General features: G+C 46.7%; 1 protein-coding gene across 6 annotated transcripts in view; it reads right to left on the bottom strand.

The window, feature by feature from the left end:
• Window positions 1-4719: 4719 nt before the first annotated feature.
• Window positions 4720-27734, bottom strand: part of LIMS1 (LIM zinc finger domain containing 1) — an 82798-nt gene continuing 59783 nt past the window's right edge. For 3 of the 6 annotated variants that reach the window (XM_019970228.2, XM_019970230.2, XM_070798758.1), the window contains exons 2-11: window positions 18170-18329; window positions 15582-15648; window positions 14825-14945; window positions 14307-14456; window positions 12695-12845; window positions 12185-12277; window positions 10945-10993; window positions 9721-9796; window positions 9344-9535; window positions 4720-7356 (exon numbers count right to left, since the gene is read on the bottom strand). In XM_019970228.2, coding sequence (XP_019825787.1) covers window positions 9388-9535; window positions 9721-9796; window positions 10945-10993; window positions 12185-12277; window positions 12695-12845; window positions 14307-14456; window positions 14825-14945; window positions 15582-15648; window positions 18170-18329 — 1015 coding nt within the window. In that variant the 3' untranslated portion in view covers window positions 4720-7356; window positions 9344-9387. Of the gene's footprint in view, window positions 7357-9343; window positions 9536-9720; window positions 9797-10944; window positions 10994-12184; window positions 12278-12694; window positions 12846-14306; window positions 14457-14824; window positions 14946-15581; window positions 15649-18169; window positions 18330-21713; window positions 22180-27734 lie in introns of those variants that run through there. The other 3 variants (XM_019970225.2, XM_019970227.2, XM_070798759.1) reach the window with 3 other exon arrangements.

The following is a 27734-nucleotide window of genomic DNA, read 5'->3' on the forward strand; positions in this document are numbered from 1 at the left end:
TACTTCGTTTATAAAGAGGGAAACCAGCATGGTGTGTTTTGTTTCAGGTTTGTTGGATGTGAATAAGGGTGGCTGGTCTGGGAGGGTACCCGGTCCAGGCCCCAGCTAACGTTAGCTAATCTAAGGGATGGTCTAATCTAAGGGCGAGTCCCTCTGATGGTTTCCTTGGTAAATAATGAGCCAACAGGAGGTCAAGTCGTCTCTAATTGGTAGTATCCCTTTCCCCAAGGGAGCGAGCCTGCCTCTGTGTCCTGCTACACACCTGGGGATGTTGCTCCAGGACCTCGCTTCAGATGGGTACGCTCCTGTCGCCGACTCTGGGCTTTTAGTCTTGAACCTGGGCAAGGCCTGTGGCCTGCAGCTCAGCATCACATGTACTGACTTATTCTCCCAACAACTTAATGAAGGTACTGTTATTTGTTCTTATGCTCAGTTGGACAGATAGGAAACGGAGGGTGTGAACAGTAAAGCAACCTTGCCAAGCATACCTTGGCAAGCACATAAAATTACTACCTTAATCTGTTTTAGTTGAATATACTGAAAAGGAGTAAGTGAAAGAGGAAAAGCACAGAGGGACTTGAGATGAAAAAACCCTTGATTTTGATCAGCAATGGATGCCTTTGCTCGATGCTAGGTGCCTGCATGTCACCTTCTGCAATTCAGAAGTTGAGGACTCAAGATTAATCAGGTAAAACTCTGGCTGATAAAAAATGTCATAAGCCAGGATGAGAAAGTTTAAACATAGAGTTCTATGTGTCACTCTTGGCTTTCTCTCTCCGGCCCTAATGAGCAGTGTGCATTACACATTAACTGCTAAGTCGTGTCAGTCTGGACCACCTCACAGATGGGAGTGCCTGCTCCAAAGTAGAGGGCTTTTCTTTTAACTTTCTTCTGAGCTAGCAACATTACTTCTTAGAAGAATAGTGCTCCTTCCCACCTCTGCAGGGGGTTGTGGTGAACCTGCTCACCTGGGCTGAGTTTCCTCCATTAACTTTATGCAAAATGCCAGTAAGTCATTTTAATTGGCGATCCTTCCTTGAAAATGTGGAACGCAAAAGTAGAAAGTCAAGAGATAATTGGAGTAACAGGCAAATTTGGCCTTGGAGTATAGAATGAAGCAGGGCAAAGGCTAATAGTTTTGCCAAGAGAATGCACTAGTCATAGCAAACACCCTTTTTCAACAACACAAGAGAAGATTACACATGGACATTAACAGATGGTCAACACTGAAATCAGATTGATTATAAACTTTGCAGCCAAAGATGGAGAAGCTCTATACAGTCAGCAAAAACAAGACTGGGAGCTGACTGTAGCTCAGATCATGAACTCCTTATTGCCAAATTCAGACTTAAAGTAGGGAAAACCGCTAGACCATTCAGGTATGACCTAAATCAAATCCCTTATGATTATACAGTGGAAGTGAGAAATAGATTTAAGGGACTAGATCTGATGGACAGAGTGCCTGATGAACTGTGGCTGGAGGTTCATGACATTGTACAGGAGACAGGGATCAAGACCATCCCCAAGGAAAAGAAATGCAAAAAAGCAAAATGGCTGTCTGAGGAGGCCTTACAAATAGCTGTGAAAAGAAGAGAAGCCAGAAAGCAAAGGAGAAAAGGAAAGATATACCCATTTGAATGCAGAGTTCCAAAGAATAGCAACAAGAGATAAGAAAGCCTTCCTCAGTGGTCAGTGAAAAGAAATAGAGAAAAACAACAGAATGGGAAAGACTAAAGATCTCTTCAAGAAAATTAGATACCAAGGGAATATATCATGCAAAGATGGGCTTAATAAAGGCCAGAAATGGTATGGACCCAACAGAAGCAGAAGATATTAAGCAGAGGTGGCAAGAATACACAGAAGAACTGTACAAAAAAGATCTTCACAACCCAAATAATCACAATGGACTGATCACTCATCTAGAGCCAGACATCCTGGAATGTTAAGTGGGCCTTCGGAAGCATAACTATGAACAAAGCTAGTGGAGGTGATGGAATTCCAGTTGAGCTATTTCAAATCCTGAAAGATGATGCTGTGAAAATGCTGCACTCAATATGCCAGCAAATTTGGAAAACTCAGAAGTGGCCACAGGACTGGAAAAGGTGAGTTTTCATTCCAATCCCAAAGAAAGGCAATACCAAAGAATGCTCAAACTACTGCACAATTGCATTCATCTCACACACTAGTAAGGTAATGTTCAAAATTCTCCAAACCAGGCTTCAACAGTACGTGAACCGTGAACTACCAGATGTTCAAGCTGGTTTAGAAAAGGCAGAGGAACCAGAGATCAAATTGCCAGTATCTGCTGGATCATCGAAAAAGCAAGAGTTCCAGAAAAACTATTTCTGCTTTATTGACTATGCGGATCACAACAAACTGTGGATAATTCTGAAAGAGATGGGAATACCAGACCACCTGACCTGCCTCTTGAGAAATCTGTATGCAGGTCAGGAAGCAACCGTTAGAACTGGACATGGAACAACAGACTGGTTCCAAGTAGGAAAAGGAGTACATCAAGGCTGTATATTGTCACCCTGCTTAACTTCTATGCTGGGTACATCATGAGAAACCCTGGGCTGGATAGAGCACAAGCTGGAATCAAGACTGCTGGGAGAAATATCAATAACTTCAGATATGCAGATCACACCACCATTATGGCAGAAAGTGAAGAACTAAGGAGCCTCTTAGTTGGCTTAAAACTCAACATTCAGAAAACTAAGATCATGGCATCCGGTTCCATCACTTCATGGCAAATAGATAGGGAAACAGTGACAGACTTTATTTTCTTGGGCCCCAAAATCACTGCAGATGCCTGCAGCCATGAAATTAAAAAAATGCTTACTCCTTGGAAGAAAAGTTATGACTAACCTAGACAGCATATTAAAAAGCAGAGACGTTACTTTGCCAACAAAGGTGGTCTAGTCAAGGCTATGGTTTTTCCAGTAGTCATGTATGGATGGGAGTTGGACTATAAGGAAAGTTGACTGTCGAAAAATCAATGCTTTTGAACTGTGTTGTTGGAGAAGACTCTTGAGAGTCCCTTGGACTGCAAAGAGTTCCAACCAGTCCATCCTAAAGGAAATCAGTCCTGAATATTCATTGGAAGGACTGATGTTGAAGCTGAAACTCCAATACTTTGGCTACCTGATGCCAAGAGCTGACTCATTTGAAAAGATCCTGATGCTGGGAAAGGATTGAAGGAGGGAGAAGGGGATGACAGAGAATGAGATGGTTGGATGGCATCACCGACTCAATAGATATGAGTTTGAGTAAACTCTGGGAGTTGATGATGGACAGGGAGGCCTGGTGTGCTGCAGTCCATGGGGTTGCAAAGAGTCGGACACGACTGAGTGACTGAACTGAACTGAATCAACATCTAACAGGTGGGACAGTTCTCAGGGCTTCCGAGAATCGGCTTCCCGGGTTACAATCCTCAGTTTGGCTCAAATAAAATTTCTTTTCTTCTTCTTACGTTGATTATTGAATTTTCATCGACTGTTGTGTCACTGTTTCATCGACTGCTGAGTTTTGAGAGGGCTTTAGGTATTCTGACTGCAAGTTCTTTCAAACGTGTGATTGGGGAACATATCCTCCCAGTCTGTAGCTTGTTATTTCATTATAACTCACCAGCATCTTCCGCTAAGGAGACAGTTTTTGATTTTGATAAATTGCAACTTGTCAGTTCTTTTGTTTTCTGAATCATGCTTTTGCTGTGGCAGAAGAACTCATGACCCCAGGTCACAAAGGTTTTCTTTTGTCTCACACTTTATATTTAGATACATGACCCACTTTGAGTTCATCTTTTCAGTAAGTGGAAGGCTTATGTCAGGAGCCTTTTTTGTGCATCTTCAGCACTACCCCTTCTCCATTAAATTGCCATGGAACCTCAAAAGGCCTTGACATCACAGCCCTCAGCAGGTGTCAGGATTAAGTAACATGGTGTCACCTCAAGGAAGATACCCTGTGAACACAGAGGCTGTTCGATTTTTTTTTTTAACATGGATTTAGATACAGCACTACTTAAACTTTGTTACAGAAAAAACTACAAACGTAATAGTTTAAAGTGGCTTTTTTTTAAAAAAAGAAATGTGACACTTTTAAGTTGAGGCATAACTGACATGTAGTTTGTTAGTCTCAGGTGTACAACATAATGATTCCACATTTGTACACATTGCAAAATGATCACAATGTCTAGTTAACATTGGTCATCATGCAGTTACAAAATTTTTTCTTGTTATCAGAACTTTTAAGATCTATTCTCTTAGCAATTTTCAAATATGTAATACATATTAATAACTATAGTCACCATGCTGTACATGACGTCTCTATGAATTATTTATTTTATAACTGGAAGTTTGTGACTCTTGACCCTCTCTACCCATTTTGCCCACCCTCACCCCCCACCCCCCGTCCCCTGCCGCTGACAGCCACCAATCTGTTCTCTGTATTGGTTTTTTAAATTATTCCACGTGTAAGTGAGATCATACAATATTTGTCTTTCTCTGACTTTTTAGCAGTGTCCTATCCATGCTGTTGTAAATAGCAAGATGACTTATCTGTGGCTGAATAATATTCCATCGTTACACAGACCACATTTTCTCATTCATTCTTCCATTAGTGGACACTTCGGTTGTTTCCAAAATGGCTTTCTTAAGCATTAGTCCTATATCCTCATGGTTCCATGTCTCAAAGCCGTTCAAGTTAAGCAAAAGACAACAGTTATTCTTAACAATTATGAACATTTATTAAGCACCAAGAGTATACTGCACTGGTTGCTATGTAAAAACATAATTATTGACATAGTGTCCCTGCCACGGAGTTTACAATCGAAAATGAAATACAACAATGCCATAAGCCAACTTCAAAATTTCCTTAATTTAGAAATTGCTATTTTGGCAAACAAGGCAAAAATGACCTACCATCAGTTACAATGTTAGTAAGATGTAAAGAATGTTTGACTCGTACCCAGACATTTTCCCAAGTATATTAGGCTTGATAAGGAAAAGAGCACTTAGAAATGTAGTAAACAATGAATTATTTCAAATGCCTTGTAGGATTTTAAGCAAAGATTTGTTCACTAGCCTGAGCTTCTCCCTTCTGGGAGGAAGCCATGTGAAACTAAGCAAGTCCATCCTCTCATCCACTGACAGCCATCTACTCCTTACTCCTGGTAAGAGTGAGGGCTCATTGATCCCCTGCAGGGGGCAGGGAGTGTGTGTCTGGATAAAACACCCCATGGCCTTGGAGGATTCAAGGGGCAAACTTGCAGGAAATACAAAGTCATATTTTATGAGAGAGGTGAGCAGCAGGACCTCTGGGCACAGGAGAGACATGAGCCCTGTAGTGATTCAGCCCATGCCTCTTCTCAGTGATTAGAAACAGGTAAGTGGGCGCTTTCTGCTCCGGATTTCCTGTGTGGAGCATTCCCGGAGCATTCAGGAATTTAGCATCAAGACCCCGGACTGCAGATCCTGCACTGTATCCACCGTACAGTATTTAATAAATACTTTAAAGATTTTTGTTGCTGGTCATGTATTAGCTGACAAAGGCACGCTGAAGGGAATTTGATTCTTGCTGTCAAATGCAGACTGTTCAGACTTCTGAACACAGTCTTAAAGTATATATTATTTTCTATCACTGATCATTCTTTGAACTCTAAAAGAGCACTAAAAAAAATTAATTGGTTATAAATTAAAAACTGAAATACAATTTAAAGTGCATGCACAAGTATTTAAAAATACATGCATACAAATATCTTAATGGCAGACTGGTAGCATCCTGAGATTTTTTTTTATGGCAAAATAACATTTCAGCAATTTTTTGAAAATACCAATAATTTTCCCCTTAGAAGCCCATCTTTGCAACTTTCTTTTACATGATAACATAGTAGCAGCAACATTTAAAAAATGTTCACAAAATTCTCTTTGCATATAGGTTTATGGAGAAAGACATCCAGAAACTTTAAGATAAAACTTTGCAAAATAAAATAATTCACTACATTTGGCCTAAAGTTGATACTTAAACACCACTCTTCCAATTTAAAAGTGTTACTTATACCTCCTACATACAGTAAATAAAATCTAACTATAAGATTTGTAATGAAAAACTTGAAACACATATCAACATAATTCTCTTCTAATTAAGATCACAAATTAATTTCAATGTATTTCCCCAAAAAGAAGAAAAAAATTTTAATAATCATAGCTGTGGTAAATGAATTTGAGTTTACAAATCTCATTCAATGCACTTGTTTTTAGTTTGTAAGGTATGAAACAGCTAGAACTCCTGATTATGTATTTTTCTAAGGCAAGGCAAGTTTATTTATATATAAAGCATAGATATTAGCATGGTTATAAAGGCAATATGATCAATACATAAACATTCCCGTTTTTAAGTGATACATTCCAAACTACTTAACATTTAATTTCATGTCCTATTCTAAGACTGCATCTGTGATCTTAAGCTTCAAAGTATAATTGCTGTAATACATGAAAAAATACTTCATTTTTCCAATATTGTAAAGTATACTGTATTTTCAAATACCTAGTATAAATTTTTTTTGCACAAAATTTTAAAAAGAATATTATTAGCTAGCTATAACTACCATGACGTAACTGTATAAAGAAGTTCACAAAGGAGAATAAAAATTAAAACTAAGCTTAATAATTATTGCATTTAACCATAACAAAAAAAGTCCCCAAATCAAGTAGTTCTGAATACACTTGTTTCTTATGTGAGTAATGTGTATATTCATTTTACAGTCACTAGTTTGATAAACACACTAAGATTCTGTGAGATATGGTTTTCTTTTTTATATCCTCCCCAACTGCAGTTGTAATTATTTTTCTTTCGAATACAAAGTAAATAATGTTTATATTTTTTTATCTGAGTCATGTAAAAACTGACTCCTTTCATTTTTAAAAGTTATATTTAATATTTTGGACTTTAATTAAAATTTAACATTTAACCATGTTTCTTTTTCTATTATGTATCATCTACATTTCAACTAACTGATAAGGGTTATTAACAAAGGCAAATCTTGATCTCATCCATGTTTTAAATATGATGACAGAAACTTTTTTTCTCTTTAATGAGAAAAAGGAGATGAAGAACACCAATAGGTGTTCAATAGGTCCTCTTCACTCTCAACTGTTTTGAGACACAACTTTAAGACAGGGTGCATCAGGTCAGGCAATGTTGTGATCTCTTATCTTTGCATAGAAGAGAAAAAATAAAGGAAGTTATTTCCTTCCTAAGGTCTCAGCTAGCTTCTTAAGTCTTTTCTTCAGCTCCAATGGAAATTTCTCATAGCACTTCTTACAGACTGGCTTCATGTCAAACTCCACAAATTTATTCCTAAAGTTAATAATAATAAAAAAATATTAGTGGAAATGTATTCACATTTGTATACAGACATACAGATAATGTGCAGTAATTTTATTGAAGTAAATGAAGACACTATGCATATTACAATTATATTCATATTAGCAAAAAACTAATTCTAATCTCAATTCTAATCATTATGGTAAACATAAACTACAATACCATTTGAAGAAAGTTGCCCTTATAAACTGATCTTGTACAATGATCTGTATGATACAGAATGCTGATTACATTTTAGTCTGTGCTAAGTATGCAGAGAATCTAACGTGAATAAAACTCAGATAAAGTCAATCATGTTTTAAAATACTGTGAGAACACTTTTAAAAAATAGTTATTCAGAGCAAAGAACTCTATCTCTCTGATAAGACTGATTCTCTTTATTGAAGGTGTAGGTATCTCATGTAGTATTTTACATAGTGGAGCCATGAGGCTTCATCTTGCCTGGCCTCCCATCCCAACAATGATCATCTTCAAAAAAGAAAAACCTAAACTAACATCTAAGTTACTTTGGTTGGCTGTCTCACAGAAAATTCAAGAGCACCAGTGGACCGTGTGGCCTGTGGTCACATCTGTGATCAGTGTGTATATGGAGAACTCAATTCTTTAAAAGCCAGGACAGCACACACCCTCAATTGACTTGTACAATTCCGGACAGTTGTTGAGAAGGCCTCCTAGCTATGGGTGATGCATTTCCAGTTGACAGCTATCAGCGCTCATAGCCATTGAGATCGTGGGTCCCTAATTGTGAAGGGAACAAATGCAGAACTTTCTAACTAGTTCGATTTCTGTGAAATTACATCTAGGAAATGTGTGGGACAAGTCCAGTGATACACTGTTATCTGTTACAAATTATTACATCTGTCGATACAATTTTAAAGAACAAAAATAACAAAGTTAAATCCTGACCACATATTTAAAATGAAAAACCTTTTTTTTAAACACCATGTGAGAATTATTTTCTGATTTTTTCCCAGAGATCCTAATGATGACAGTAATTCAAATGTTATGTTTCAATTGGCAATTTGATTTAAATAGTGCTATTGAGTTAAAAAGTTCTCCCAAAGTGTTCTATAGACCCCATGAACTATAGCTTGCCAGGCTCCTCTGTTCATGGGATTTTCCAGGCAAAAATACTGGAGTGGGTTACCATATCCTTCTCTAGGGGATCTTCCCAACTCAGGGGTTGAACCCCCATCTCCTGCTTTGGCAGGTGGATTCTTTACCACTGAGCCACCAGGGAACCCTGCTAAGCAAACCTTACATTGTTTTCATTTTCTATCTGAATTTTAATTTTTCTTTGTAGAAGGAAACTTGAAAATTGAAACAATAAAAAACTTTTAGAACTCAGAACACAATGGTCCCTATGAAGAAGTGAGACAGTCTTTCTAACAATGCAAGAGAATTTCAAAGACTGAAATATGTCCTGTGAAAACCAGGAATTGTACAAAAACACACACACATCTAGTGATGCCGTATCTTATTCTCTACTTTAGGTGGTCTCTGCTTAGATAGGAAACATGCTGAGAGTTTAGTTTAACATAGAACTTAGAACATGCAGCACTGGAACTGACCAATTATATTATTTTAGGCAAAGAAGCCAAAAACTAGGATTTTAAAAGCTGTAATGATCAGACAGAAATACTTTGAAACTTTTACAGTACCTATTAAGAGATTAGAATTCTTCCCTTTGAATCCACTGGAAAAAAAAGAAATCTATACCATATTGTGATTAAAAAATGAGCTGAGAGAGTCTACAGATTCAAGGAAGCAAGTGCAGTACAGGTTATGTGAAGGGTGGACCCTATTAAAGAGTGTAATTTTTAATAATTAGGCAAAAAGATCAGCTCTACACAGGACAAGCCCATCTATGTCAGCCTCTGGCAGCTACAAATACATGCCAAAAAGAAACAAGAAAAGTAGGAGACAAAACCAGGATCAACATGTATTCTGGAGGACTAACCACAGGAGAAAGTAGTAGAAATGGTGGCAGAGGGACAGAAAAGCTCACAGACAGACTGGCTTTTTCTTTTTCTGCTTGTCCTTATCCTTGGCTTCTCTCTCCCGCTTGGCAAGTCTCCTCTTAAATTCTTCTGGCATTTTCTCATAACAATGTTTGCAGACTGGCTTTAGATCAATCTCAACAAACTTATCCCTTTGTGTAGGACAGAGAAGGAACAAAAGAAAAGAGGGAACGATTAAAGGAGGAACCTTTGCTTTGAGAAGGCCTGGACAGAAAGAATCAAGAAGCATCAGGTCCTACTTTTCCAACACTGAATGCTCTCCACAATGTCCCCCGCGCGTCCCACCCAAGGGCTCGCAGGCCCAGCACACACTTACTTGAGTGTCAGCTTGGCGCTGCAAGTGGAGCAGGCAAAGCAGTGCACACACCAGGCCTTGTTGAGGGCGGAAACCACTGGGGAGAGAGGAGATGGTCACTCACCCACAGCTCGGCTCACCACCAACCCCTTCCCCAGGCCGGTTCTCTAGGGCTTTCCTCACAAAAGAACCACACATGGCACTAAGCATCTCAGTGCCATTAACTGATACTCACAGAATCAGTTGAAGTTACTCACTAATTTATCTATCACACTGTTAGAACACACAATCTCAGCTCTGCATCTATCTCCCACAACTGCAGGCCTCACCTCAGGGAAGGCCACCACTGCCTTTCAACCTGTAGTGATGGTTAATGTTTCGAGGCATCTGAACAGCAGATGCCAAGTCTCCCCATCAGAGCCCCCACTCCCCAGCTGTGAAGGTGCGGCCCAACTCTACTGGCACCGCTACCTGCCTCCTGCCACCTGCCCAGCAAGGTAGTCTGAACTAGGTAAGTAACTGAAACAGGAGCCAGGTGCTAACCCACCAGCCGGGGTGAGTCTGCCTTCCAAGCAGACACTAAGCTCCTCTGCCCGCTTCTCTCTCCTGGCAACTGCCTCCCGCAGACGGAGGTGAGATTTATTTCCACTGGCACTAAAGATCACTTTCCTGAAGCCACCCCTTCACAAAGGGCACTTGGGCAGTGTTTCAGAAAGTATTTCCCAAATTCGGCTCTCTGCCCAGAGGCATGAAGCAGGCTGGAAACAGCAGTGTTTACAACTTCACCAGGAAGCTTCTGGCAGAATCTGCTAATGACTGCTGGCAAACAGCTGCTTCCTTTCCATGCTAGTCAATCAGGCCTCCTCACGTGGGACCAGGGGGCAGGTTCTGGAAAGGTCTAGAGACAACCACCAGGTGTTCACGTCTGCAGGGTTCAGGGGACCCTCCCCAAGTGCTCCTAATGAACACACCCCGCAGCTTCCACGGAAAGTAATTCCAGGGATGGGAGGGAGAAGCAAGACTCGGGGTCAGTCGTTTCTATGGTAACGACCTTGCAGCACTGGCCTAAAGTGTCATCAAAAATGAGCAACAAGTTTGATTCTTAGGAGTTAGCATTTCACGGCTAGAGATCACTTGGGAAATACGCCAAAGAAAGAGGAAAAGTAACCGATGACCATCACAACATTTTCCAATTTTCACATGACCCAGGGGTTTTGTGTCCAAAGGTGCCCTACAGGTGCTCACCATCGCCTTCTATAACACGGTTGCAGTGGAAACAAACATCACCAAATAGCTGGAAACGGGAAAAGACAAAAAAAAAGTGGTAAAATTAAAGATATGTTACAACTAAGTATCAGAATACCAAACATTTAATATAATTTCAGTTCTTCGTAGAACTTAAAAACAAATACCCTACAGCATGTTTCTAGCTTCCATATACATGCATTAACATACAATATTTTTCTTTCTGACTTACTTTACTCTGTATAATAGGCTCTAGCTTTATCCACCTCAGTAGGACTGACGCAAATGAGTTCTTTTTTTACAGCTGAGTAATATTCCATTGAATTGACAGGATAGTGTGGAAACATATACATTACCATATGTAAAAAAGATAACAAGAGGGAATTTTCTGTGTGACACAGGGAGCTCAACCGAGTGCTCTGTGACCACCTAGAGAAGTCGGAAGCATGGGAGATGGGAAGAGATTTCAGGAAGGAGGGGATATATGTATACCTGTGGCTGATTTACATTGATGTGTGGCAGATGCCAACACAATATTGTAAAACAATTATCCTTCAATTAAAAAAAAAATAGCCTGGCTATACCTAAACTCAGAATTTGCTGTTACTAGAGATGATCAGTAAATGTTCACTGACTAGTTTTTACTTACTACAATGAAAACAATTTACTATTCATCTTGATGGAAAACAAAACACGGCTCTGGAGATTTCAGGACGGTAAAGGAGCATGAGAACCCTGGACTGGGCCCAGCACTGGAGTGGAAAACAGGCCAGAAGGACATTACTCGGTAAAGTGACAAAACTGGAATGGACAGAGTAATCAATGATAACAGTGGTTATACAAGTGAGTCCCATATTCTTGGGAAGTACACGCTGAAGCATTAGGGGTAAAGGACCACAGGGAATTTATCATCAAATGATTTAGAAAAGAATCGGCACGCTTTTGTACGTATACATTGACTCGCATACAATGAGACGAGCATTTATGTGTGTGTCAGAGAAGGCAGGAAGGACACACACGTGATGAAGTAGGTACTGAATCTGAGTACAACATGTAGGTATTTTCTTTGTATTTATTATTTTACCACTTTTTTCTGAGTATGAAGTGATTTTACAAATAAAAAGTTAAAAAGCCACGTGTATAGCCCAGTGTACATTTCCCCAGAGCTCTCTCTGCACGTAACTGTGGAGAAGCTCAAGTTCACCTAAGTGTGTGTCACATCCAAAGAGCCCATCTCTACCTGGTTGTAGTGGGTTTCACAGTATGCCAGGCCCTTCCTCTCGTAATGGCGATGTCCAAGGAATGGCTTCTCACACTTAGCACAAACAAAATGCTGAAAGAAATGGCATTAGGTCATATTTGCATCAGCATGTTTTATTTATGTAGTGAAGCAAAGCTCCAGAGCTAAAGAGAAGATCCATGAAAGCCTAGGTGCTGGTGTCATCTGGGTCACAAGCGACCCTGAAGTGACCAGGGTCATCCCAGCTTTCATCCAGCATCTGGAGGCTCTGACTCAACAGCAGAATGAGAAAAGAGAGGATATGTGGATGCCTCTCTGGGTTGGACCAGGAACCAAGTCTCCCCGCACCGTCACAGGCTGATCACAGCACCGTGCCGTCTACGTTCTTAGTTTTCCACAAAGTTGACAGTCACCAAGTGCCCCCACTCACCCCTCAGCATCCCCCAGCCTTGTTGGCACCCCTGAGCCTTGGGTGTGCGAGGGCCCGGTCACCCTGCCATGGGCACTCACCTCCACGTGCCACTGCTTGCCCATGGCATTCACCACACGCCCCTCGATGGGCCGGCGGCAGGCACCGCAGATGGGCACCCCCATCTTGTCGTGGCATGGCAGGCAGTACAGCTCCCCCTTGAGCTCCCGGGCATCAGCAGTCAGCTCCTTCCTGCCCGAGAGAAGAACCACTGAGTACCATCAGCAAGGGGAGAGCCGGTGGCTGGTGTGGCTGACGCCCTGAGATAAGGCATCTGAATAGACTACCGCAACAACCCCATAACTGCTTGTTCCCCCGAGAGGTGGTCACAGTGATTGAACAGCTTCAGCAGGCTTCATATTCGTGTCAACATAAACATCACCCAATGACAACCAGTCAGACGTACCCCCACGTGGCCCCTTGTCTCTGCTGTCACTTTTATTATAGAGTCCCTCCTTGTTTTCCTTAAGAAGCTGGGGGAGAGGGATGCAGGCCCAGGGACAGACCTGCTAATGCTACCTTCCTAAAATAACAAGAGTGTGGAGACCAGTTCCACTTCCTGACACTCACTAACAACCTGCTAAGAACAGCTTTAGGTTCGCAGAAAACATACAGACCAAACGCCCAGACCGCTCCCCTGACAAATGCTTGAGTTCATTACTGTCTTCAGTCTCCTGAGTTAATAAACCGAGGTGGCCCCCAAACAAGATGGATTTCATCTGTTTTTAAAAGGTTCTTTAGGAGAAGTGCTCATGGAGAATGAACAGAGGGAGGACAGGCAAGAAAACCAGACCAAGCCGGAACTGAATCCCCCAAATAAGCTGTCTGTCAGCTTTCACTGCAGTTCTCTACTCCCCGTGGTAACAGCCAGGACAGTCATGCTGACTATGGTCAAGTACCTTTTCCATTAAATTCTTATACTACACAGCAGACTGTGAAACACATAGCCTAACAACATATCCTGAGCTTCTGAAGAAAAAACAGATGTAAATAGAGAGCCAAAGTAAATAGATGTAGTTTAAACACTAATGGTTACAACTGTGATAATTATATCCACTTGGATACAAAGATAAGACCATTTAAAGTTTTTTTCTTTGCATGGAAGAGGGGACCCTGTATTAAAAACAATGTGATGAAAAATAGCTGTGGGGATCACTGGGGATATTTTAATATGAGCTGATTATTCAAATGTATTAGGGCTTCCCAGGTGGCACAGTGGTAAAGAATCCACCTGCCAATGCAGGAGACACAGGTTTGATCCCTGGGTTGGGAAGATCCCCCTGGAGGAGGGCATGGCAACCCACTCCAGGATTCTTGCCTGGGAAATCCCATGGACAGAGGAGCCTGGTGGACTACAGTCTGTGGTGTCTCAAGAGTCAGACATGACTGAGTGACTAAGTACACACATTTAAAGGTACATGTTTATGCACACTTGTACACACACACACACACGGCAACATGTTACCCAGTGAGACTTCATGAAGGGTCTGGGGTTCTCTGTGTATGAGTCTCTTGACTCTCCTATAGGTTTAACATTTTCCGGATTAAAAGCTGAAAAAAACCAGTTTGGGTGCCGGAGTAACAGTAATACCCAGGCCAGTGTGTTCACTTATTTCCACTGTCTGTACAGTAAGCAAGAGAACGTGGGCCTACCCGCAGTTGGCGCAGTTGAAGTGGTCTGGATGGTAGGGGTCGTTCTTGAATATCAATGGCTGCTCATCGATGATGGCGTGGCACTTCTGGCAGATGTATTTGCCGAGGCCCCGGGCTTTCTCCCGGTTATGACAGGGGCGACACAGGTGCCTAAACAGAGCCACAGAAGCTGACATTTAAAATCCAACGTTCTTCTAATAATTAAAAAAAAAAAAAGAAAAGCTTCCCATATCTATGCAAAGAAATTCAAGAGACCGTTTCTTAAAAATCACTGCTGTGTTTCAAGAGCAGAACCAAGCCCCACTTTCCACAGGAAGCTACTTACTCCCACTCAGATGATCAGGTAGCACTTAAAAGATCCCCCTAGCAGCCATGCCAGATGCAGGACAATGCCAGGGCGTCCCCCACAGGCCCGGCCAGCCACAGTGCACGCGCATGACCTGGAGCACAGGCGACCCTGCCGCACCACCCTGCCCACCCACCCACCTGCCCTGAGGGGACTGGTGCCCTGCTCATACCTCCCGGCGTTCTTGACGAAACCAATGTCGGCCAAGACCTCCTGGCACAGGTCACAGCGGAAGCACTCGGGGTGCCAGCTGTTGTTCATGGCTTTGATCACCCGGCCGATGATGAATTCACCTGCGGGAGGGACACTCAGGCCGTAGCTCGGCCTCCCTGCCCACAGCCCCGGGAAACCATTCTCCCTGTGCTAGGATCCCACAGGAGGTGCTGTGTTAGAAAAACGCCTCCGTGTCCCCTGAGCCCTTGTGTTTGGCCCTGCAGCCACATTCTCGGGCCATCTTCTCATCTCTGGGTCTGCTCTCCTTTTCTAAACAAGGTGTGGGCTCTCCCTCTCCAAGGCCTGTGGTTATATGAGGTCATGGGCACAGAAAGCAGAAATCCACAGCCTGCTTTCTTGTAACGCAGACTTAACTTCTTCCTGCATCTAGGCTTCTCAGCATCTACTCGCTAATCCCACGTTCTCCGGCTGTGTGACCGGCAGGCCACCCCTGTGCCTCTCGAGGTCCCTGCTGCCCCCCACCAACTGCATTGACAAAAGGGAACTGCATGGAAGCCCAGCAGGTCCTGGGGTCAGTCACCCCTCGGGCCATGAGAACCGGAGCTCTCGGGCTGGGACTCTTCCAGGTGGTTAACCTCGATGACGGGGAGTGCGGCTGACAAGCACCTGATGACTCTCCCTCCTACACAGCTCGTGGGAGGAAGTCCTGCAGGAGGAAACTTACTTTTCACGGCAGGTTGGGCACCAACACTTACCACACTGATGACAGCAAGGAGCAAAGAGCATCTGGAAGTCATGTTCACAGTACTTCCTTCCTTCAAACTGAAACAGAAAATACCGGCCCCTCTGAGTAGGAGACAGCCCTAGGATCCATCATCTTCCTAAGGCCTGTGAAGCAGAGGGGCACCTTCTGGCACCTTCCACATGCCTGCGTGTGGATACAGACAGGCTTCCTGACCAGCTGAGACCAGAAGTGACCCTCCGCCTCCAGACAGCAATGAGACCCCTGCTCACCAGGTTTCACCAGGTCTTGGCTCAAACCCCACCTTCAGGGTGGAGGAGAACCACAGACCCCTCTCCCCATGTTGAAAAAACAAATTTACAGACAGTAAATATTCTAGCCTATTTTAACTGTCAACACTTTTGTGTGATGTGCAGTGCTTAGTCACTCAGTCATGTCCGACTCTTAGAGACCCCATGGACTGTAGCCCGCCAGGCTCCTCTGTCCATGGAATTCTCCAGGCAAGAATACTGGAGTGGGTTGCTATGCCATCCTCCAGGGGATCTTCCCAACCCAGGGATCGAACCCAGATCTCCTGCATTGCACATGGATTCTTTACCATCTGAGCCACCAGGGAAGCCCATTACAAAGATTATTACTATACAAATGATCAAAATGTGAGTATCGGGACTTCCCCGGCCATCCAGTGGTTATGCAGGGGACATGAGTTTGATCCCTGGTCCCAGAAGATTCCACAAGTGGAGGACCAGTCAAGCCCACGTGCCATAACTACCAAGCCCGTGTGCCTCAACTACGAAGCCTGTGTGCCTCGACTAGAGAGCCTTTGCACCAAAATCAAAGATCCCACATGATGCAGTGAAGATTCTGATGTAGCCAAGTCAATCTATCAATTGATCAATAGTTTTTAGGAAAGCATGTTACAAGTGTTACTTTGCATTTACTGTTTGATTATTCGCACGAGCAGCATATCCTACCGAGGTAAGCAGGACCCCTCTTTCCCTCACAGTGATTTCAGTCCTCCACTGATAAGGATGCCTGACACCTAGAAGACTTGGAGTTCAATGTTATCTAGTTTATTAACGTTTTCTATTTGGGGGACTGCTTGTATCCTTCTCACAGTATGGGGAAAAGAAAGTGATGGAGAGGCAACAGCAAGCTGTGGAGATAGGAGCCTGCGTCTTCTCTTTTCCTCCTTAGAATCTCTCATAAGGCCACTGCCATAATTACCCATTTCAGTAAAAATCTTAGCTCTGAAAATAGTAGGTCAGGGAAAGAAAACCATATCAGATATCAGAGACCAAACTGAGGTATAACCCTATTACGTCACTAGTCTGCTCTTGTCAAGGGCACGTAGCCTCTCTGGGCCTCGAGAAGGAGATCAGGCAGGTAGAGGGCTTTACAAGTGTGGAGACCGACGTCTCCTTGGGACAGGCTCCCTGGACCCCCAGGACTGTTCTGCGGGCCTGGGCGCCAGGGGCCACGGCCTCCCCTGCACCAGCTTAGGGACTGGAGAGCCCTGCTCGGTCCCCAGAACCATGGTCCCCTGAAGGCTATCACCCTTGACAGAAAGAGAGATTCCTGTTCTGACAGCGAGGGTTTCTGTCGTAGAGAATGTGTGTTCTGGGAACACAGTAGGAGCTGAAAAGATGTGTCTGAGCAACACGGTGTTCTGGAGTTTGTCCCGACACACCCACTGCTCTGCTCTGCGGCCCCATGACTTCTACAGGCTGGCTGCGAGCCCCGCTCCCAGGCCCCATTCCTATGGGAAAACACTGTCGGAATGACCAACAACTGACTTACTAATGACCTCTAAAAGCCACCTTTCCTTCCTCAGGAATGGCTTGTAAAACAGGAAAAGTTTAAAATCTGCAGGAGGAGAAACCAAACAGTAGCCGCCTCTGGGTGTCACATAACTGTGTACACATATCACCATATAGAGACACACGTGCAGACACACAAGGAGGTGATCACACAGGCACGCACTCACACATAGACACAAGCACAGCCACACACATACACAGCCACACACACAGACCACGCAGACACACACCACACACACAGATATACACAGACACATACAGACACAGATATATACATAGAAACACACAGAACATACAGACAGACAGACACACACACACACACACACTGTTGTCCTCACTCCCAGGTTGAGGCCGTCCCTAGACGAGCCCCAAAGCAGACATGAGGGGGCATTTCAGGCCAGTCAGCATGAACACACTTGCGCCCAGCACCCATGGTAACAACCATAGGATCAGGAAGAACAGGTGTTTGGGAAAGAAGAGGAGACACTGAGAAGAACAGGATAAGAAGGGGTGCCCCCACCCCACAAATAAGAGCCCCTTTAGGACACAGGTGCTGGGGGGCATCCACAGGGCTGACCACCACCCAGCATCACTGCCCAGCCCTCACCACCACCCACCATCACTGCCCAGTCCCTACCAACACAGCATCACTGCCCAGCTCCCACTGCCCAGCTCCCCAACTCCACCGTCACTGCCCAGCCCCCACCAACACAGCATCACTGCCCAGCCCTCACCACCACCCACCATCACTGCCCCGCCCCCGCAGCTCACCCACACCCACCTCATAGAAGAGGCCCTCCGGGAACTGCTGGAAGCACTGGGCGCACACGAAGCACTGCTCGTGGTAGAGCTCGCCATTGCTGTTGACAATCTTCTCAGCGGGCGCAAAGCCGCCCCGGCAACGCTCGCAGCTGGCGTTGGCCAGGGCATTGGCCATGTTGCTGCAACAGACAGACAGGGGATATGGGTCACAGATGGCAGCTCTTCCTGACAGCTTGGTCTGGGGTCACAACAACCATGTCTTGTCCATAAAGCTGGCTTCCTGCCTGCGACCCAAGGTCTCAAGCCCACTTTCTCACGTGGCATCTGGGTGCAGACCCTCTGGTTCGCTAACATCCTGCATCCTCCTGCCAACAGCCCAAAGGGCACCCTACCCCCTGCCCAGCCCGTGAGGAGCCAGGGCTGCAGGGGAGCCTCATGAGCCACCTCAAAGAATTGAACTGAGGGCCTGACATTGGCTTCACTGAACTCCCCCCGAACATGGTCTGGACATGTTGAAGGCACAGCCCAGATACAGGACCCGACTGGTGAGGCCCTGCCAAAGCAGCTTCAGTCCTACAGTCCGACGGGGGTACAAATGCCAAACATGGACGCTAGGAGACAGATCCGAACACGGTCATTGGGAGATGGATCTGAAAGCCACAGAATTTCCCATCCTGAGACCATTTTATAGCCGGTGATGTGCAGGTCCAGAGACTGACAAGCCCAGCATCACACAGCTGTCTGGTTCAGGGGAGACTCAGGCCCAGAATCCCAGTTCCCCCGCCCAGGAGCCACAATGGGATGACGGTATCATGCTCGACAGGACCTGAGAGACCTGTCAGGAAAGAGGAACCATGACAAGACCCCAGCTGAGGAGCTACCAGCCAGGGCTCCCCTGGACTCCGAACACTCGGGTGCATTCAGTAAAGGGAAAGCACCTGACCGAACCCCCTATCAGATCTCTCCAGACTGTGGGCTCCGGTGAAGGACTGTTGGGTCTCTGGACGGCCCCCAGGGGGAAGGCCCTGGCAGAGCTGGTGCTGGCCCGGCAGCTTCATGATTTGCGGGTTTATTTTAAGATACCCAGACGCCCACTCAGAGCATGCGCTCCGCTGTGTGTCGGGTCCCAGGGGCAGCGTCTGAGCCCCCAGACACCCACTCAGCCCTCCTTGGGCAGTCACTGCCAACCTCCGCAGCCTGCCCAGCCCCCAAGGGGGAGGAGGAGTTCCCCCCACCCTTGGAGGACCGCTGCCTTGTCCCCATCACAGCCCACATCTCACTGCTTCCTCAGCAAGGTCTGCACAGAGCACACCTCACCCCCACTCCCACGGAAGACGACCCCGCCCTCTCCTGGCAACGGTCTCACAGAGCAACATCCTGCTTTGTCGACTTCACACCCCATGCAGAAGTCCATGTCCACGACCCCACACCAACAAAACTCGATTAAAGCGTTGCCAGGAAAGGAAGGGAGGGACGTGGCCTTGACACTTGGCAAACTTGACCTAAGTCCCGTACTGAAGCGAACTTTCTATTTGTTGTTGAAAAAGTACTGGGGATCAGGGAGAGAAGCCATCTCTCCCTTGTCACCCGGCTCTGCTGCAAGCTGGACAAACGAGGGCAGTTTGGTTCTGGTCCCCTTCTCCCAACAGGGACCAAAATCCACAGGTGCTCCTCGACAACGTGCGGTGGCCCACAGCCGCCCCCACGGGCCCAGTACTGCTCCAAGAGTTGAATAAGAAAAAGCCTATAAAACCACTTTGGAAACCAAAAAGAGCTACTCAAACATCAAGCACTGTTACTAATTTAAAATTCTCTCAAAAGAGTCACTGAATTCTCAGTGATTTTAGCAGAATTCCAAGAGAGCTACAGGAGAAACCCTGGAGTGCCCTGAATACTGATTTCCCAGATTGGTGACATTCTCCGGGAGGAAAGGCTCCCCTCTTCCCCACGTCTCTACAGGGGCCACAATTTCTTTATAAACTTCATTCAAAACAACATCTTCCAGAAGGATGAAGGCAGGTGGCATGGCTTTACTGAGACACACAATTTGCAAAAATGTTAACACAATGCCACTCTTTCTACCAGGGTTTTGTCATTTTGGAAACGCATTTCATATAAAATTAATGTTAATATTATTAATGTGTAATGAGCATGTTGTTATTTTACACGAACTATCACTTAAAATTTTTCTCAGTTTTATTTTCTAATACAGTAAATACCGATAAAATAAGAGGTATTTGGAGACCTCAATATTTTTAAAGACAAGAGGTATTTGGAGACCTCAATATTTTTTAAGACTATGAATGGGTCCCCATATCAAATTGTTTATCACTGACCCATTTATGCTCATTACACTACAGACCATTTACACTCAAGTTCAAATACTCACAGATTAGAATGTAGTTAGAAAACAGGCAGAGACATTATAAAAGCAAGTTTTCCCCCACACACAGGAAAAGTAAATTAGTCTTAGAGATAAAGTTCTGTGTTTTTGAAGAACTGTTCATTTCAACAACTAGCAAGAAAACAAAGGAAAGAGAACATTAGCAGAAACTTTGAGGAAAGAAGCCCTAACAAACCAATAATCTCACCAACCTACTTAACTGCTTACCTTGCTCTTCCTCCCTGACCCGCTGGCACTGTACGTATATATATTTTTTAATGGGCTGTTTTTGAGCAGTTTCAGGTTTACAGCAAAATTCAGTGGAAGATGCAGAGTTCCTGTACAGCCCTGACCCTCGCTCGGGGCACAGCCCCCCGCGGTCAATACCCCCAGACGGTAAAGTGAGGCCCACACTGAACACTGACCTGTTCAGTCTTCTCACAGTGACCGACACGGTTACTGCAGATGATAGAAGCTACTTGTAAAAGTCAGGGTGAGCTGCCGTCGGATTAGTTACAATTAACAGGCTAATGTTTCAGAGAGGATTTCCATGGTGGGAAATGTATGCCTGGGGAGCATGAAAGCCTTGGTGGTGGTCTGGTCACAACTGTCTCAGCCGATCTGCCTCCACAGATCTGCCTCCACAAATCGGCCGCACACAGAAAACCTGACATCACCGAGCCTTCTGCTATTCAAGTGCCTTGTTTATCGAAGTGTGTGAAACGTATATTCTAGCATTAAAGTGCAGGAATGTGAGCCCCCAAAGCACTTCGAGTTCACCAAGCATTCTGGTTACAGTGTAACTGTATTGGTCCCATTGGTCTTAGAGCTCGTCAGAAGCTTGCTGTCTCAGGTAAAGAGAAGCAGGATATCTATTTCGAAAGCACAGGGAGTGGATGGAGGAAGCAGAGACTCAGGCCAGGTAAACTTCCCTCCCTGCTAAGCACACCAGGAGATGGAGATGCGGTGATTCCACTCCAGCTCCCAGGAGGAGTCAGCAGGGCCCACCTCCTGCCTGTAGGCAGCACCTTCCTTCTCTCCTCCCTTCTTTTCTGCACTTCGTCCTGGGCATCCTCACCCCCCACCTCCAGTCCTGGCAGGAGACCTACTGAAGGTGCAGGTCAAACCCCAAGGCAGTGAACTCCAGCCCCAGGAGGGGGCCCGGGAGGGGGCCACTCACAATTTGGCGTAAAAGTCACAGAACTCCTTGTAGACCCTGACATCGCTGTGCCGGCGCTGCAGCCTGGACTCGGCCCTCTCGTCCTGGCTGCTGAGACCCCGATGCTCCCCATTACGGGCCGCCGGGGGGACCTCCTGGTCCTCCGGGATGACAGCTGGGCGCAGGCCCCGGAGTGCCATGTTGGGAGCGGCAGGACTGAGGGACAAGGGATGGAGGGACGCAGGACACCCAGGCGGCTCCCCTGGTCACTCCCCCGCACTCCCCTCCCGGTTCCCACACGTCAGCTGCTCCAGGATCATGCAGCCCTTCCGGTCCAGAGCTTGCGGTGGGTCTGGAAACTGCAGGGCCCTCCCCTGACAAAGGACTGGCTTTGTGGCCGCCCTCCAGGGGAAGTAACAGCCGGTGGGGGCGCTGGCAGGAACCCGCTCCCTCCACGGCTCTGGGCAGTGACAGCTCCGTCCCAGGCTCCCGAAGGGGCGCCAGAGAGAGAGCCCAGGGAGAGAGCCCGTGTCCAGTTACAACTCCTCCTGTTTGGCCCCAGTCAGCCTGTAGGAGCCTGTAACTCAGCGACCAGTCCTCCTGGGTCTGCATCTCGGGTAAAGGATAAGGGATGCTCTGCACCTGGCTGTGCTCCTTCCACAGGGTTGAGCACTGTCAGCCCTGCAGCGGTGGGGATCTGGGGCCTGGGGAGTAGATGGGGGAGGGGGCAGCCTGTCCAGTCCCACCTCTCAGCCCCTAGAGTCTTCAACACAGCCTGAGGGCATCTCCTGGGCAGCAGGGGGCCACTGTTCTTTTGGGGGGTCTCAGCTTCTTACAAAGTAATTGCCTGTGTTAGTTACTTCCTAACACTATGTGCTGTCACATCAGAACATTAGGAATTCCTACTGTGTGCTTGTAGCGTGTTCTGCAGACCTAGCGGGTATGTAAGAGGTGCCCGACCCACTCAGCACAGGGAGCCTGCGTGTGGCCGGGAGCCACGCATGTTCCCTACAAGATTCACGAAGGTAACAGTGTGTTGCTCCCCAGGGTCCAGAAGCTGAGGGTGGACGGGCAACCACGTGGCACCGATCGGTGGGGGCCGCACGGGCCACCCAGCTGGTCCCTCACATCCCCACCCAGCCACACAGATTGGACATGAGTTATTCCTCCAAGAGGACAAGGGGTAATTTGAGGCCAAATCAACACCATTGCTCAATTTTTATATCCAGGCCTTTTGTTACTTTTAAACCATTTCTGGCACTTAATAATGTCACTCTAAGAAATGCAAACAATTCTTTTAGATTGTGATTGTAACCATAAGAAAACATTTATCTGAACTCCCTTGACCGAGATCACTACAGCCTGCACAGTGCAGCAAGACAGCCTTGAAGCAAGTGGGAAGCTGTTTTAATATAAAACACCTCAAGGCCAGCTTTGAGCAGTGGGCCTGTGAGGTAGTTTCCTGGGTTCTAGGATTCCCAGAGGTTCTCCAGAGGGCTTCCATTGTCTGATCAACCTCCCTCCTCATCATGGCTGACATGGAGTCTCTCTGGCAGATCCCACAGGACAGGTCTGTACCCCAGACGTCCCTGGCATCCATCCAGACTGGAGAGGCTTGTATTTCATGAGCTCTGACCATTTTCTCATCTACTGGGCCGAGTCTTAGTCCCTTAGAGTCACTGTAATAAAACACCACTGGCCAGGTGGCTTATAAACAACGGAAGTTCACGTGTCACGGTCCTGGAGGCAGCAAGCCCAGGACCAAGGCACCAGGATGGCCAGTGTGGCCTGACCAGGTGAGGACTCTGCCCCTACCCCTGGGTTCTGGCTGGCGCCTCCTCGCTGAGCCCTCCCGTGGTGGAGGGACAGGGGCTCCACGGGTCCCATTCAAGAGACCTTCACACCTGACCTCATGGCCTCACAAGCCTCAGGGGTCAGGATCTCAACATAGCAATTTTGGGGGTGCACAAACATTCAGACCACAGCAGGAGGGTTCAGGACCCAGGCTGAGTGCACCCAACAGCCTGTTGGATGTGGAACCACACGCAGCTCGTCTGCTGCTGAGCTGACCATTCCCGCATCCTGCAATCCGGTGTTCCGCCCTCCCACGTGCTGCACGAAAGGCTGCAAGTCCACCAGCCCAGCCGATGCCATGATTTCAGCCAGAACAAATTCTGCCCCTGATGTAACACCCTGCCCGAGATGAATAACCTGCCCCAAGGTAACAGACCAAGAATGGCAGCTGTTCCTAAGAGCTCAAACAACGAGGGCCTGGACAGAAGCCCGAGCATGTTTGGTAAAGTTAAAAAGCAACTTTTTATAACTGGTACTTTTAAAATTCAAATCCTCTCAAATAATTTTGGAATTATTTGAATTGAATTACATTGAATTCAACTGAATTACATGCATCATTACCAAACATTTCATCTACGTGGGTTTTTAAATTTTTATTTGAGTATAGTTGATTTACAATGTTATTACTTTCTTCCAGACAGCAAAGTGAATCAGTTATGCATATACAGACATTCCCTGTTTTCCAGATTCTTCTCCCATAAGGTAATTACACAGCACTGAGCAGAGCTACATGGCAGGTCCTCATCTACGTGGTTGGTAAACACCAAGTGGAACGTGCTGACCGACTGCCTGGGAAACGGACTCCGACATAGAAACGTACAGGTCAATGCTCCCCCTTCTGTGGGTGCAGTCCCGTGCTGTTGTTACCCCAGCGCCTGGCAGGAGCTTCCAAGACCTCCAGCTCCAAGAGCCCCGTGTATCCAGCATGTGGGGACATCCTGATTAAGTTACCACACGGCAGACTGACTGTGTTCACTGTTTCTCTGGGTGTGTGTGCATGTGTGCTCAGTCGTGTTACTGGGTGTGTGTGCATGTGTGCTCAGTCGTGTTAAACTCTTTGCGACCCCATGGACTGTAGCCTGCCGGCTTCTCTGTCCACGGGGCTTCCCAGGCAAGAACACTGGAGTGGGTTGCCATGCCCTCCTCAGGGGATCTTCCTGACCCAGGGATTGAACCCGGCCTCTGGCATCTCCTGCATTGGCAGGCGGGTTTGTTTTGTTTTTTTTTTTTTTTTTTACCACTAGTTCACTTGGGAAGCCCTCACTCTCTCTCTATTTCACTCAAATGGGAGATTCACTCTGATTTTCCTTTTCTACTAAGACAAAACAACTGTGACATGAAGTAAAGACATTGGTGCTGGCAGGTTCCTTCTCACGCCCCCGTTTCTGGCACAAACGCCCATTTCCTCCACAGGAGGACAGAGGTGAGGGTAGCCAGAGCACAGGATGCTGCTGCTCCCGTGATGTTCTGCCCCTTGGTCAGAGTGCTCGCGGCTGCAGAGCAGAAGGAAGCCACGCAGCAGGAAGGGTCAGAGTGCAGAGCTCAGGTGCTCTCGTCCTCCACCAGGTGCAAGGGGGGCTGCACCCCTGTCACCTGCTGTGTAGGCCCAGCCCGGTGGGGGCCTGAGAGGGGTCCTCACACACGGGCCTGGGGATGCCACTCTGGCTCAAACAGGACTTACTTCCAAGTTTATACCTGTTTGTGGCCTATGAGGCATATATCATACACCTGCTTTAATTACTAGAGAAAAGGACACACTGACCAGAAGTAAAGAATGTCCTTGTTAAAGTAAAGGTTAAACGCTGCCCTTCCAGGACGCCAGTACTAGTCCTCAGACGATGACTCCCTCCCAGGGGCCAAGGCCACGTTGTCTCTGCACGCGCTGGCCTGTTGTTTTTCAACCTTGAAGGAATGCGTCCCTGACGTGTTTAATGGTCTCTGTTCTGACAAAGAGAAAACTGTACTGAGACCCGGCTTCCTTGGAGCAGATTCTCAGTCACCCAAGTGGCTGTCTTCTGGGTTACAGTCTGCAGTTTGGCTCAGAAAGTCACAAGCTTCTCTCTATTCCTATTGTGGATTGTTTATTGATTATTTCCATCAACAGGAGCAAGAGGCACAATCTTTAACAGCAGAAAACTGGGGAATGATGGGCAGGTGGTCAGCCTCCTGGTGGGGACCCTGTGGGCTCTGGGATGGGGGGGCAGACTGCATGGCTCTGTGGGGGGCTGGACTCCCCAACTCCAAACACATGCAGCTTATTACAGATGAGGGACAAGAAGCAGGGAAGACTTACTAAGTCCTGCCACACAGAGGCAGCCCACTGACACCTAATCTCTGCTCCTGTTCAAAACCATACACACTTGTGTTTCCACGAGTGGGGAGGGGTGCTGACAGTCGCCTTGACCAGTGATGATAAAACACTCCCAGCTCTGCAGACACTGTTCAACAGGACAGAGACATGTAGGCCCTTCCTCCCCAGCTTCCGGCCTTCCAGGCCTGCCCACGCCCAGTTCCTCCTGGAAGCTCCTCTGGGTTCTGGCCTGTGCTGGCTGACCTGTGTCTGGGAGCTGTGGAATTCGCGATGCCCTAAGCCTGCTCCTCCTGCAAAGGGGCCAGCCCGCACAGACACGCCTCCCAACCAGGCCCTTAGGCTCCCCCAGCTCCCAGCCAGTGGGACCAGCTCTACCCATGTGAAGTCCCAGGGGACAGGACGGGCCAGCCAGTGGGCAGATATGTCCTTGCCCCAGGTCCCCTGGGATTGGGTGACTCCATCTAAGGGTCCCACCCACGACCTCAGCCTGGTTTCATGCCCTCAGTAACGAAACCCCCTGGACTGCCATAGCAGCTGGAATCTGCAAGTGGCTTCCAGGCCCCTCCCACTGCATCCCCATAGTCACTCAGAAGGGCAGGGTTTGGTTAACCTGAAGAACATGCTCAGAATTCCTCTTATAGGCTGGGCAGATTTTCTTTGCGTGTTTAACGTCTTTCATGGGAAAATGCGCCTGGAGCAGCCCCTCCACCCTCAGGTCACTTCTCTTGTCACTCATTCTGTGACCACAAACACACAGTCTCATTTCTAAATGTCCTTTTTAAGGGATCTACTGTGACCTGAGCAAAACACACAAACTCGAGAAGGTGTTGTATTTCAAACACAGAAGGGCAATATTTCGAGTGAGACTGTTGACTTCAGGGAAAGCCGGGTTACGATGAACTCTTCTGCAGAGCGTCCAGAGCACCTTCACGACCAAGGTGGCCACGACCTGTTTGCCTTCTGGCTCTCAGCTAGGTTCTTATTTTAGTTCTGACTCAGCTGGGACAGCTCCCCTTTCGCTGACCTTTGGTGGAGCTGGAGGAGGAAGCCAGCTGAGTTACTCTGACCATCTGTGACCCAGCTGACTGTGAGGCCAGCCTCCTCAACGAAAAACACAGTGAGACTTTCACGACAAAGGACAGAAAGGAACATTTTTCTCAAGTCAAAACAACCCTTTCAAATTTTAATCTACATGTCTCTCTGCCAGTTGTTTTCTTTTAAACACAGGACATGTTTTCCTGTACATTCTAGCACATTAAGCAACATTTGAGAATACTGGACAAGAGGAAGTGGAGGAACTGAAATATCGTATTTTCTGATAACTTTAAAAACTTTCATTAACTCCACACTTGGCGAGGGACCTGCTTCATCTATCATGCCCGAGATGCCCCTGAGGTACCGTTGGGGTATGTGAGGGCCGAGCAGGGTATCCGGTGCCAGCTAGCATCTCTCCGTGTCCCCCTCTTCCGGTCCATGCAGCCCCCCTCCTCCCACAAGGCGCCCTACCCACTGGGTGAACTAGGATTTTGCAGGCAGGTCGCAGGCTTAGGGAGGAAGCTCTCGGCCAGTCCCCAACTTTTCTCAGTGGGCACAAGTCTGTGCTGCTAGAGGAGTGGTGATCACGCCAAACCTAACCGAACCTGACCTGACCTGACTGCAGGCAGGCCCGCCCACTCCTCGAGAGCACCCCTTGGGGCTCTGTTCCAAATCTGGGCACTGGGCCATGGAGATGCCACTCAGCCTGCTGCCCCTTCTTCCTGGCCCCGCCCCCAGTGGGCGTCCTGGGTGGGCAGGGCTGCTCCTCCCGGCCTCCTGCAGCCCCTCTCATCTGAGCCCTTAAGAGTCAGTGACCCATCTTTACAGTGAGCCTTCCTTAT

The sequence above is a fragment of the Bos indicus genome, chromosome 11 (genome assembly GCF_029378745.1).
Source record: "Bos indicus isolate NIAB-ARS_2022 breed Sahiwal x Tharparkar chromosome 11, NIAB-ARS_B.indTharparkar_mat_pri_1.0, whole genome shotgun sequence".
Taxonomy (NCBI): domain Eukaryota; kingdom Metazoa; phylum Chordata; class Mammalia; order Artiodactyla; family Bovidae; genus Bos; species Bos indicus.